The sequence below is a fragment of the Quercus robur genome, chromosome 1, assembly GCF_932294415.1.
Source record: "Quercus robur chromosome 1, dhQueRobu3.1, whole genome shotgun sequence".
Lineage (NCBI taxonomy): Eukaryota > Viridiplantae > Streptophyta > Magnoliopsida > Fagales > Fagaceae > Quercus > Quercus robur.
Genome location: NC_065534.1, coordinates 29503055 through 29517550, shown reverse-complemented (window position 1 = coordinate 29517550; position 14496 = coordinate 29503055). Strand labels below are relative to the sequence as shown.

General features: G+C 37.4%; 1 protein-coding gene across 4 annotated transcripts in view; it reads right to left on the bottom strand.

The window, feature by feature from the left end:
* Positions 1 to 531: 531 nt before the first annotated feature.
* LOC126728701 (tropinone reductase homolog At5g06060-like) overlaps positions 532 to 14496 on the bottom strand; it is an 85854-nt gene continuing 71889 nt past the window's right edge. For 3 of the 4 annotated variants that reach the window (XM_050434503.1, XM_050434508.1, XM_050434501.1), the window contains exon 6: positions 532 to 881. In XM_050434503.1, the coding sequence (XP_050290460.1) occupies positions 774 to 881 (108 nt within the window). In that variant the 3' untranslated portion in view covers positions 532 to 773. Of the gene's footprint in view, positions 957 to 1263; positions 1371 to 1476; positions 1697 to 1942; positions 2151 to 14496 lie in introns of all 4 variants that reach the window. The other variant, XM_050434489.1, reaches the window with a different exon arrangement.

Sequence of the window (14496 nt, the reverse complement as noted above, 5' to 3'; positions counted from 1 at the left end):
CGTCAGGTTTTACAAAACAGGGGTGGCTCGCGGCTTGACCTCGCGGCTTGACCAAGTCGCGAGATCCAGTCGCGAGTTAACCGTATGGCCAGTTGTCCTGTTTTGTTCTGTGGTGCTCCAGCTAGCGTGACTGTTCATCTTCCAGCATGCTTGGCACGTGTGCAGCTTCTGGCGGCTTGCAGCCGCGAGTCCACCCGCGAGTCCCAGCCGCGAGTCTCTGTTTTCTTGCACACTCTTGAGCAAACTTCACTCTATCTAACTCACTACCCTTACAACAAACCCACCTAAATACAGGGTTACTAAATGCTGAATTACAAGCAAATTTGGCACGGAATAAAGCCAATTAGATGGTTGAATAAATTCAACCTTACATTTTCTAATCTCAAAATCCTAGGGGGCCGGTAAGTTAATTTTCATAAACTTTCATTTTTTTCCCCTATTTTATCAATATTATAAATGGAAAAGTTGAAAAGTGAGGGGGGCCATAGCACCCCAGCCCCTCCCTAACTCTGCCAATGACTCTAACGTAAATATTCCAACACACATATGCATTATATTTATAAATTTAATAATACAAGACAACGATTTAGATAGATATACAATAATTTTAGAAAATGTCAAGGAGAGAAAGGTTTGTGCATCCCATTTGCTACAATCATTTTTTTCTTCTTCTAATTACTGACAAAACTAGTAAACTATATATTTATTTATTTTTCCTCGCAGTACCAAAAACATATTCCAATAAGGAGTGTCTGAACTTCATTTTCTGCTGCTCATGGGAAGCTGAAGCCGTTTACAGTTATCCCTCCGTCAACACAAACAGTCTGACCGGTTATGTAAGAAGCTGCAGGTAGGCATAGGAATGCCACCAAGGAAGAAACCTCCTTTGGCTCTCCTACACGTCCAAGAGGGGTTCGAGAGATAATAGACTCCAGTAGTTTTTCATTGCTTAGATACTGCAAAGAAGATAATATAAATTGTCATGGTTATCATGATTGATGAAGTTCTTCCCTTTTAGGTTGGAACCTAACTCAGATAATGACCTCTCTAAAGGAGCCAAGATATTAGAATACTGCAGTAAGGATAAATTCGGTAAATTGTTCCCATTTCTTAGCACATGAAAAAATCAAAACAGGATTATTTGTTACAAATGTTGTTTACTGAGAGTGTGCATTACACTAAATGTGTCATATGCCTTATTATCTCCCTAAGACATTCAACAATGACCAGATTTTAACAATCTTCAAGCACTAGCACACTTACAGTTTCAGCCAGGGGAGTTTTGATAAACCATGGCGCAACAGAGTTACTCCTTATGTTATCCTTTGCCCATTCACATGCCAAATTTTTTGCAAGTTGATTCATCGCTCCTTCAAATAAATATCAGACAGAAGCTGATCGCATTATTCGATGTCACAGCTAAAATTTATAACCCATAAGCTTGCAATAAAAAGTTAAATAGCACAAAGAAATTACCTTTAGTTGCACTATATATAGATCCTCCAGTACTTGTGGCTATTACGCCAGCAACCGAGGAAATGAAAACAATGCTTCCTGCTTCCGAAGCTTTCAGAAGAGGATAAGCAAGTTGGCAAATGTGATATGCAGATTCAAGATTGGCAGACATGAGGAATGAGAAATCTTCAGATGTGTACTCCAAGGTTGGTTTAAATGTGGACGTTCCCACATTATTTATCTAAAATCGTATTAGATTAACTATAAATTGAATGTATCAACTGCAAAAGCACAAATGAAGTGGCTCTGGCCAAGTAATATTCCAATGCCATTTCAATTGTTCATCAAAGATTGATCTTCTAAAAATGAAATCGAAGATTTAAGTATTGAAAAGAATGTAAAATGATCATTTACAATTCATCATCTTTGGAGTATGCTTTCAAATGCCACGCAAAACGCAGTGATGTAGAGGAAATAAAGTACTTACAAGGATGTTCAGTTTGCCATTAAACGTATAGGAGACACTGGTCATTAGCTCCTCTCGTTGGGTTCGAGACACCACATCACAGACTGAACCAGTGACTCGAAATCCCTTCATCTTCCACTCATGTAAACATTCATTGAGTTGGGCCTCATTTCGAGAGCATGTATGTACAGTCGCCCCCAGGCTTGCCAATTCCTCAACAACAGCATATCTAGTCACAACACGTAGTAGTAAATAATAGCAAATAAAAAGAAAAACTGAATAATGTATATTCTATTGTATTTAGTGATTTTTTTTTCTAGGTAAACATGTAATATTCAATGAAAGCAGAGAATTAGAAACAAATTACAGGGGGAGGGATAGTCCCTTCTCTATCTCAAGACCAAACAAAAGAACACATTTAACTATATCATGGTTAACAAAATTAACCTTCCTAAAAGTATGGCTTACAAACCACTAAGAGAAAGAGTTCAAAATTAAATTGGTTTCATCAATATATGTTAGGAATTTAACCTAATTATTCCTCAACTTGTGAGAAATGAAAAATAGAGGAAAAATATGCGCCAAGAAAACTATCACATGACACAAGTTATACGTAATTCGATAATATGCATATATCCACAGAGTTGCAGCAAGGAGAAAAAAAATATAAAGGTGACTGTAAGGGATGGTTTTCAATACAATCATCAAACCTAATTTGTAGTGACCAATAAATACCCCAAAACAATAGGGTCAAATTGGGCAAACCTCCACTCCTTAGACTGTCTTAGAAAATGTCTCATTTAAAGTCGTAACGCTTCCAATTTGGGTAGGGTCAAATACCGAATCGAACACAAACCAGACTCCACATAGCTTGACAATATATTAGTTCAAAGTATTGTATTTAATGATTATGTTGTACAAAAAGAAGGGCATGGATTGGGCTTGGTATAATTAACTTTCGTAGCATAATTTCACAAAATCTATATTTATATATATCTAAAAGCTGAAGCGTAGCGTTTAATGTTGCTGCGTTCTTGTGGAGCCACATCAACGCCATATCATCAACATATTTTCAATATTTTCTCTCTCCTTTTTAATTATTTTTCTCCTTATTACTTTGCCACTTTACAGTTACACCTTCTCCAACAGTTACTTACTTTTACCTTTTTATTTCCCTACTACTTTATACCTTAACCTTACAATTTCTCTATCCCTTCATCTTCCTTTTATTTTGACTCTTTTTCTCTCCATTGTTTTACTATAAAAATTTGTTATTTTCTCTTCCATTCAATCCATATTTTGCTCACCCAAAAAGATGAATACTCTCTCTCTCTCTCTCTCTCTCTCTCTCTCTCTCTCTCTATATATATATATATATATATATATTTTTTTTTTTTTGGGAAATAATTATAATATGCTGCTAACTCCGCATCTTAAACCCTTTCCCCCCTTGACCCCTAAGTACTATGTGCATGGGAAGGTGATAATTCAGTTACAAGGCCTTTAGCACACACATATAAATATATATATATATTTATTTATTTATTTATTCTTTCTTTTGGTGGATGTTTAATTCTTTAGATTGATGAATTTTTATGTTTAACTACTTTAGGTTGATATGATTTGGTTATTGTATTTCTTACAAAGGGTACGTTTGGTACATTGAATGTAGATTACATTATAAATAGTAATCTTTGTTACTGGGAATAGAAGATATTGTAATGGAATAGCTGAAAGTTCAAAAACGTGTACAAAACACTTTTGAACGTTTAGACCCCCAAAAATTAACTTAACCAACACAAGCAATATGTCAAACAACTAGTGTGCGGAAACTTAACACATGCTATAATATGAAATTGGTTAAAAACTATCTAAGCCATAACAAAAATAAAACCACAGCAGATAATGTAAAGGCAGAGATAGAGAGGAAGGAAGATGCAAACACACAGACAACACGCGATGTGTTATCGAAGAGGAAACCGAAGTCCTCGGCGAAAAACCTCTCCGCCGCCCTCCAAGCGGTAATCAATCCACTAGAAAATACAGTTGGGATACAAGGACAGCAATAGACCCTCCAAGCCTAATCTACCCAGTGCACCTAAGCCCTCCAAGCTTCTTGCTCAAACGAGGTTGCGCCGAACCTTTTTCTTTTCTAGCTTCCCGGATTCCGCTACTAGACCGTAGCATCAACCAATGAAGATTGGCTCCTTCCTAACTGCTTCCCAGAACTCCAAACGACTGTCTCACAGAGATGATGATGGTGAGAACCAGGTTTGGTATAATGCCTCTCAAGGATTTAACAATGGAGAGGAAGAGAGTTGAGGAATATGATGAGACTCTAAGGTAGGGATTGTGTGTGAAACAATCTTGTTTTTCTTTAGGATTTCTCTCTCAAAATTCTCTCTGGAAGCTCTCTTTCAATCGTGGGTTAAAGGGGTATTTATACTGGAGTGGGAGAGGAATGTGAAACGTCAGGTTTTAGAAAAACAGGGGTGGCTCGCGGCTTGACCTCGCGGCTTGACCAAGTCGCGAGATCCAGTCGCGAGTTAACCGTATGGCCAGTTGTCCTGTAGTGCTCCAACTAGCATGACTGTTCATCTTCCAGCATGCTTGGCACGTGTGCAGATTCCGGCGGCTTGCAGCCGCGAGTCCACCCGCGAGTCCCAGCCGCGACACTCTGTTTTCTTGCACACTCTTGAGCAATCTTCACTCTATCTCACTCACTACCCTTACAACAAACCCACCTAAATACAGGGTTACTAAATGCTGAATTACAAGCAAATTTGGCACGGAATAAAGCCAATTAGATGGTTGAATAAATTCAACCTTACAATCTCCCCCTTTGGCTATTCCGTGACAAAATCCTAAAACAGACTCTAGACTTAACATGTGAGTTGGGAACAGTTGAACAAAACTCACTCACACCTAACTCTAGAAGCTGTGAAGCACTTGAATCATATGAACACAATACTCCTGAAACACAACAATACACCATGATCATTGTAAGCAGAAAATTATAAATGCATATGAAACAGGCAATATGTGATCAAGCAAAGATGGAGTTAATAAACAAACCATGGCTTGATCAACCAAGTGAACACCACAAGGTGGTGATCACAGTGCTCATTCACACTTGGAATGAACACAAAGACATACAAGTTAACAAGCACAAGGCAAGACACTTGTATGCTCAACACTCAACCAATGCATAGCACACAAGGCATATGCATCTAGGAACAATCCCACAAGGGCACAAGAGTGACAGTACAAAAACCAAAATGCAGAACATTTAGATTGAAGTACTGATTTCAACATAGCATAAAGGCTGCACTTAAGCAAGGTACATACCATAAAGCCTACAAACTATGCATAAAACATTAACCCTAAAAGCTTACAAAAGCACATGGGTACAAACCAATAACATCCTGAATAACATCATCAAAATATATTAAAGATTAAACCAAGAGTATATGAAATGAGTTAGAAACAGCTATACACCAAAACACAGTGTATCAAAACCATAAAAACACTAAAAGTACCCAAATCATAAACACATATAAACAAAGTTTCTGTTTTTGGCAACTCCCCCTCAACTAATTACTCCCCCTTAAGAGCTGCTTTTCTGCTTCTCAATCATCAATGAACTTCTCCCCCTTTTTGACAGGAATGGCCAAAGGGTCACTGGTCATGCTGAGTTGTGAAGCTGTCAAGTTTAGCAGCCAAGACATCAATCTGGTCTTGCATGGCTCTCATCCTGTCAGAGTGCTCAGTTTGGATTGCCCTGATCCCATCAAACCTTTCTAGAATGATCTGGAAAGCATCTGGAGGTGTGTCTGTAGAAGTTGAAGCTCTGTGTCTTTTGCCACTCCTCCTAGGTGTTGAGGTTGATGCAAGCCCTGCTGCCTCTGCTTCAGTCTCCATTGGGACAGCCTCTCCTTCATTACCTTCATCTTCTTCTCCTGGAAGCCTAACACTGATCCTTTTGTAGGTAAGCTTGTTGATTGCAGAGGGTGTGGACATGGGACTGATGTCTTGAGGAATTGGAACACCCTTACTTCTAAAAATCCTCATTAGCAAACTGGGAAAGATCAATTTAGGCCTAGAGGTTGTTCTAGTCTCATCCACAATGGTGTCATAAATGTGGGAACTTATGTCTATGAAGTTCTTTTCTTTGAGATCCATCAGAAAGACTGCTCTAGCACAATTGATTGTGGTCAATTTCTTAATGGGATAGAGGTTAAACATCATAATTATTGTAAGGCACCTCATGTCCATTGGAAAGGCAGTAGTATTCAAACATTTCCCTTCTCTCTGCCCACCTATCCTTTGTTGAACTGTTTCAATAGAAACACTCCTATCCTTGTAATTGATAAATTCTTCATCATCTAATCCTTCAAGCCCTAATGCATCATCTATGACATGAACATCCAACACAAATTCTTTACCCCTCACCCAGCAACTTAATTCATTATCCTTTATCACAGCATTTGAGTAAAATTCCCTAATTAAGGGTTCACACACAACAGGGAAACCACTCAGAAGCTTTTCCCATCCTCTTCCTTCAAAACAACTGGGAATAAAAGTTTGCCTTAAGTCCTCCAAATCTACAAATCTCTCTTGAATGATTCCTGCATTCAAGAAGTTATCCTTGTATCTCTCAAAGTGGTGAACTGACCTAAACAGTTTAGAATCCATCTTTAATCTTTTGTCAGCCTTCTTTGCAGTAGATTTCTTCTTCTGAGGTGAGGGAGCCATCTGTGAACAATCAGAAAAGGCCACAACAACATAGAGCAATATATGTGCATAACCAGTCAGTACCATGTAATTAACAAAGAGATATCAACCATACAAATGAACTTTGAAAACTTAAACAACAAGCTACTTAGTTCAATCACATGGATAAATCAAGCCTAGAATAGGAATCACATGAACAACATGGTGAAACTTTCCTGAAGGCAGATAAATGACATTGAGACAGATAAAGGAAAAATGATATGGCACACAAACAGTATATTAAGCCTAACAGAAGTTCCCAATAGATTAACACACTAAAACATGCAAATTTAGCACAGTAAAACTCACAACCTCAAAATGAACCAATAGAAACAACTCAACAGCTCAAAGTTCTGATTAAAATAAAAGAAACACTTAGCTAAGCACAAGATGAAGAGTAATAAGGAAATGACAAACATCAACACAAACTATAGTAACAGCATCCACAAGCTAAGCATGAATAAGGAGCAGAAACCGAAACATAAACCCATTTCAAAAACACAATCATATGCGAAAAATCAAAGGGTAACAGTACAAAATCAAGTAGAAAAGAGTGTAAAACAGAAAACCCATACCTGTAACTTGACGATTTTGAGCTACAAGAGTGCAACACTAGAGATTGGAAAAGGGAGCACGGAGCGTTTGGGAGGGAGAGAGTTTAGAGAGAAGATGAACAGTCACAAAAGTTCGAGGGAAAACTGAAAAAGTTTAAAAACTGCTCCTGTTTCTGCAAAACACGCGATTTTCGCGACTTGATTAAGTCGCCACACAGTCGCCAGCTCAAGCTGCCAAAGCACTCAAGAACAAAATTTTGAAAAATTTTTCTAAGTGTTTTTCACGACTGGAAGGTCTACCCGCGAGTGACTCGCGAGCTGAGCCGCGAAAATCTCTGAGTGAACCTCGCGACTGGACCTTCCACTCGCGAACAAGTCGCCAAAAATGACCAGCGAAGATGCGACTGAGGCTCGCGATTTGACATACCCGCGACTGAGCCGCCAAAACAGGGCAAAACTGTATTTTTGAAATTTTCAGATTTTTCAAACAAAATACTTTCCAAAAACACCTAAAACACTCAAAAATCTTTTTGTGCTTGAATTAACAAGGATTGAGCATATGAAAACATATTTTATCAAGTACAATCACACAAATGAGTATGACATTTATTGAACATAAACTTGTGTGTTGTGTGTGGATACCAACAATGAGATAGTCCTTCGTCTAATGTGAAGCTTCAATGATCAATTCAACCAAGGCATACACAATTAGCACTAGATCATGTGACCCATCTCAATTATAGAAATATGTATATATGACCTCCCACACAACTTGATAATCATAACTTGGAGCTTATCATTTTACTCCACTTTCAATCAAAACATTTGATCTTTTTGATCTTTTGATGCAATCATCTCTCATTGAGAGAGAGATAAATAACATTTCTCTTTGAAGAACAGGCCTTTGGCCTTTTTAAATGAACATTCACTTTTAATATAAGGTCACTTACCCTTTTTCCTAGTCAAATACTAGAATGTGCGACAGGCTTTTGCAACTCAATATCTCTTTTCATTTGGAGATTTACATTTGGTGAGCTCTTTTTAGCAAAACAAAAATAAAAAATGGGAAGATATATAGACACAAGTCTATGCATGTCTCAAGATTAATATAACCATTCACTAATCATTCATGACAAGTTTGAAGATCTATTTACAACAATCACATAGATTTCAAGATTTTTCCCACAGTGATATGAGTGCATGAAAACAAGCAATGCTCGAAAATGCACAAAGCCATTAGCACAAAGGTACAAGGCAAAACAAGTTTTGAGACAAAACTCAACAAAGTCAATCAAGCTTTTTGATTTTCTAATTTTTATGGATTTTTGGATTTTTGACACATGAAACAAAAAGATTGATAAAACAAAATTAAGAAATATTCACAAGAAGACACGCAAACAACCAATATAAAAAACAGCAAGCTTACCAAACAAACATAGTCACAAAGCATAGGAAGTATTAATGCATGGACATGTTGTAATGCTTATGCATGAGTACCCTTATTCACCCACACGTCACTTGCGTTTGGGGTGATTTCCTTATAGGATTGGGTACGAGAGTTAGGCCTTTCAAACCTTCGTGAGAAGCTTTCCAAGCAGTTGGTGAATGCACCAATCATCTTCATCACGTTCATCATTCCGGGATCTCCATTTTGATCTCTAGATTGATCACCTGCCCAAATTCTCCTATTATTTCTGGGTCCTCCTGACCTTTGAGGAGTTGCACTGTTCTTTGCTCTCAGCTTTTGGCAATTTGGTCGAGTGTGCCCTTGAAGTCCGCAATAATGGCATACATAAGTTCCTCTAGGACCTCTTTGTGGTCGTGGACGTGACTTGGCACGAGATTCAGATTTGCCCACAGACTGATTACGATGATTCAGCATCCGTTGGTCCACCACATTCTTCTTTTCCTCCACCTCGAGCTTCACACCAGCACGGTCAGCTACAACTGGATCTTTGGCCTTTACAAACTTCACTTCTTTAGTGACATTTCCAGATGAACTACTTTCTCCGGTATATCCCAGTTCGGATTTGTCTGAAAAGCTCTTTTGAGATGATATAACATCATCTAGCTTCTTGGTGGTGACCCTCTCTATTTTAGCATTTGCTTGCACAACCTCATTCTCAAGAAATCTCACTTTTGTGTAAGCTTCGGACAACTCACCATTCAGTGTTTCTATCTCACATTTGGCCTCCCTATATCGAATTAGGAGACTTTTGTAGTCCTCCTCAGCCTTCTTCATTTTTCTCACAGCAGCCTTGGCCACCCTTGTGTATTCACCCGACTTCTCCAAGAGTGAGTTATAATTCTCTTGAAGATTTGCTGTGCTTTCTTCTTCTCCAGCTTCTGATTCTTCAACAATTCCTAGTGAGTCATCATCACTATGTTCTCCAAGGTCTCGTACAAGCATATTCAACTCATCCGAAGACTCAACATGAGCAATAGTCATGAAAGCTGAATAGTTCCCTTCTCCATCACAGCTCTCTTCAGATTCTGAGTCAGACGAATCTGAGTCACTCAAGGTCGTGGCATACACCTTGCCTTTCGATTTCAAATAATTCGGACATTCCTTCTTAAAGTGTCCATGCCCGTTACATTCAAAACAAGTGACACCTTGTGTGGGTTGGGATTCTTTTCCATCTTTCCTTTTGAAATCCCTCTTCTCCCTTCCAGAATTTTGGAATTTTCTTTTATCATCAAATTTGCCATTATTTTTGAATTTCAAAAACTTTCTGAAATTTTTGACAAGGTATGCTACATCTTTGTCAACCACATCTTCTCCCGATGAGTCTTGATCTTCCACCTTCTCATTAATGGTCTTTAGAGCAAGGGATTTACTCTTCCGTTGATTGGGCAGCGACATCTCATAAGTCTGCAGAGAACCAACCTGCTCCTGTACTTTGATGTCGTCAAGATCCTTGCTCTCTTCAATGGCTGTCACTTTAGCACGAAAACTTTCCGGCAATGATCGAAGGATCTTCCTTACAATCTTTGAGTCCCCCGTTTTCTCCCCCAAGTTAAACTTACTGACAACCACCTCATTTAGCTTCCCATAAAAAGAGTCAAAAGACTCATCCTCACTCATTTTAAGCTCCTCAAACCGAGTGGTCAGCATTTGTAACTTGGTGTCTTTCACTTTCTTCGTGCCTTCATAAGTTGTTTCCAGAATCTCCCATGCATCTTTGGTAATGGTAATGTGAGAAATCCTGTGAAATTCATCTGGAGACACACCACAGAAAATAGCATTGAGTGCTTTACTGTTAGTATTAGATGCAGCAAGTGTTGCCTTATCCCATGTGGATTTGGCTGCCTCAGGTTTTGTCCAACCAATCTTAACAGCATCCCAAACGGATTCATCAATAGAACACAGAAAAGCTCTCATACGAACCTTCCAAAAAGCATAATTACTACCATCAAAATATGGAGGTGCATTAAGGGATTGAGACCTATCCATCTCAAAAGGGAGTCAAGGATCACACAATGGTAATGAAACCAACAGCAGTGTACCCGCTCTGATACCAATTGAAAGTTCAAAAACGTGTACAAAACACTTTTGAACGTTTAGACCCCCAAAAATTAACTTAACCAACACAAGCAATATGTCAAACAACTAGTGTGCGGAAACTTAACACATGCTATAATATGAAATTGGTTAAAAACTATCTAAGCCATAACAAAAATAAAACCATAGCAGATAATGTAAAGGCAGAGATAGAGAGGAAGGAAGATGCAAACACACAGACAACACGCGATGTGTTATCGAAGAGGAAACCGAAGTCCTCGGCGAAAAACCTCTCCGCCGCCCTCCAAGCGGTAATCAATCCACTAGGAAATACAGTTGGGATACAAGGACAGCAATAGACCCTCCAAGCCTAATCTACCCAGTGCACCTAAGCCCTCCAAGCTTCTTGCTCCAACGAGGTTGCGCTGAACCTTTTTCTTTTCTAGCTTCCCGGATTCCGCTACTAGACCGTAGCATCAACCAATGAAGATTGGCTCCTTCCTAACTGCTTCCCAGAACTCCAAACGACTGTCTCACAGAGATGATGATGGTGAGAACCAGGTTTGGTATAATGCCTCTCAAGGATTTAACAATGGAGAGGAAGAGAGTTGAGGAATATGATGAGACTCTAAGGTAGGGATTGTGTGTGAAACAATCTTGTTTTTCTTTAGGGTTTCTCTCTCAAAATTCTCTCTGGAAGCTCTCTTTCAATCGTAGGTTAAAGGGGTATTTATACTGGAGTGGGAGAGGAATGTGAAACGTCAGGTTTTAGCAAAACAGGGGTGGCTCGCGGCTTGACCTCGCGGCTTGACCAAGTCGCGAGATCCAGTCGCGAGTTAACCGTATGGCCAGTTGTCCTGTAGTGCTCCAGCTAGCATGACTGTTCATCTTCCAGCATGCTTGGCACGTGTGCAGATTCTGGCGGCTTGCAGCCGCGAGTCCACCCGCGAGTCCCAGCCGCGACACTCTGTTTTCTTGCACACTCTTGAGCAATCTTCACTCTATCTCACTCACTACCCTTACAACAAACCCACCTAAATACAGGGTTACTAAATGCTGAATTACAAGCAAATTTGGCACGGAATAAAGCCAATTAGATGGTTGAATAAATTCAACCTTACAATAGCTATTACTATTCATAAGTTTGGTTGTTACATATGGAAAGTTTGTAAAAAATGATGTATAAGAAAACTTTTTATTTTTGGAAATATATTAATTTTAAAACCTATTATATATACTAAGGAATAACAATTTTAAAGAGGAATAACTATTCTTCAATTTAAAGAATAGTCATTCCAATGTAATAATTAATCCATGTAATAAAGATGTAACCAAATGACTGAATTGCTATTACACATGAATAATTATTTCATTACAAGAGTTATTACAGCATACTAAACGTACCCTAAGTGTAAGATAGAGGGACTAAACTTAGATACAAACCTTACAAAGAGGATTTTTTTTTTTTTTTTGTATCATTAAATTATTGGCAAAACTAAAGCTTATAATTCATTGCAATACATTAACTTACTAGCTGAGCATGATTATGACAATATTCGGAGTGTTCAAAAATGATTTCCTTGTTGTTGATCTACCAAGAGTGTATTATTCTTTTTATTTTCATATGAGAAACTAAATAGATCTTGGGTAAAATTCAAAACTCACTCAATAGGATTAGACTAATGCAACATTACCCAAACTCTTCATAAATATCTAATTTGTTCCCTAAGGACAAACCACATTTAACATTGTTTGAACTTTCTCATGCTCCTTCAAATCTTCTTCTACTTTCTTTTCATCCTCGGTTGTTATTTATTAACTATTTATTATCTAGACATTACCTTGTACTTATAATTGCCTCAATACAATTACTATGAAATTTTATTGTGATTTGTGATAATAATTGCTTACTTTGACCAAAAATTAGTTTTTGAGAAAATGAGCTTGAACAAAGTTAGGTGCATTTTGTGTTTAAGGGATAATGTGGATCCTTTTGAAAATTCTATGTTAGAGCATTAGCATTTTTTTGGGGGGGGGGGGGAATTGCTATTTTAGATCCACATGTCCAAAACCTAGTTTACCTCGATGGCTATTAGTAAAGTTTTTTAGCAACAATGATCAATAACTTCTTAAAGATAAGAATTATTTTAGTTGTGTTTATATTTTGATATATATTATTTTATTCTCTCTCTTCCCAAATAAATTAAAAATATCTCATCTCTCTCTCTCTCAAACTAATCTCAATCTTCTCTTTCTATTGCTTCTCTAACCAAACTAAAATCTTGATCTCTCTCAGGTATAGTAGGCGGCAACTTCTAGGACCAAAGGTGGAAGCATGGTGGTGGTAACGATGATGGATCGGCTAGGTTTTGCTTGCGATTGTAGGGTGTGTTTGATTCAGTGGTTTATGGATTTAAATTGGTGGGTTAGTTTTGAATAGGTAGCTGAATCAATGGTTTATGGGTTTAAATTGGTGGGTTAGGTTTGAATCGGTGGTTTATGGGTTTAAATCGGTGGGTTAGGTTTGAATTAGTGGTTTATGGGTTTAAATCAATGTGTTAGGTTTGAATTGGTGGGTTGGGTTTGAATTGGTGGTGCTGGGCTTCGTTTCGGTGGTTGTTGGGCTTGTTCTAGAGATTTTTTGAGCTTCAGTTGCTGCTAGGGGTTTGTTTGAGTTTCAATTTTTCGGAGTTTTGGGTTTTGTTCGCGGGGGTAGGTAGTTTGGATTTAAGTTTCAATTTGAATCGGTGGTTGTGGTGGTGGGTGGTGTGATTTGGGTTTCTCAACAATGGTGGGCTTGCTTGTTGGTTTGGGTGTGGGTTAGCTAAGTGTTGTTGTGTTGTTTGGTTTGTTTAAGAGGAAGAGATAAAAATGGAGTGGAAGAGAGAGAAAGAGTTGGAGAGGATGAGAGAGAAATGATAAATAAGTGAATAGTTTTGAAAAATAAGAAAAGAAATGTATGGTGAGTTGTAAAATGGTATAGTAAAATAGATAAAATAATTTTTTAATATGTAAAATAGATATTGTTTTAGATACCTAGATGCGAATGCTCTTAAGTGTCTAAAATTACCCCAAACTTAATGAGTGATTTTTTATTGGAAAATATTAACAAATATCTTAGGGCATTAGTTTATGGAGTATTTTTAGAAACTTTTTATGGTAAAAGAAAAAATTAATTGATTTTTTTAATAGTTTTTAATATTTATCATAAAAGTGATATTAGAATTTTCCTAAAATAGTCAATTAACAAATGCCTTATGGTTATGGGTACTCAATAACTGGATCCTATTTTATTTTACCCACAAATCTTTTCGGGTCAAAGTCATAGACTCATACCATAGAGATAAATGGTATAATCCAGACGTCCTTCCTAATAACAGGTTGGATATTTAGCCAAATAAATAAACAACAAATTAATCCTAATAAACAAGCAAGCTTTAATTGAAGCTACAAAACCAATTATGCAAATATAAAATCTAACCAAAATATGAAAATAATACCATAGTGAAAATAATACCGTTAGATTGTATGTTTTTATTATTTCCTTCATACTTGCAAAATTTCAATAAGATAAAAGATCAATTGCTTTGCCATCAAACAAATGTTAAAATTTCAAATTTTTGTGATCCAAAATTGTGTATAAAAAATAAGTTTATTGATCGAATAGTAAATAATATCTAATTTGAACGAAATTAAAGATACATGTTTAAAATGATTAGATTTTCAAAATTTACATTAAAAAAAGA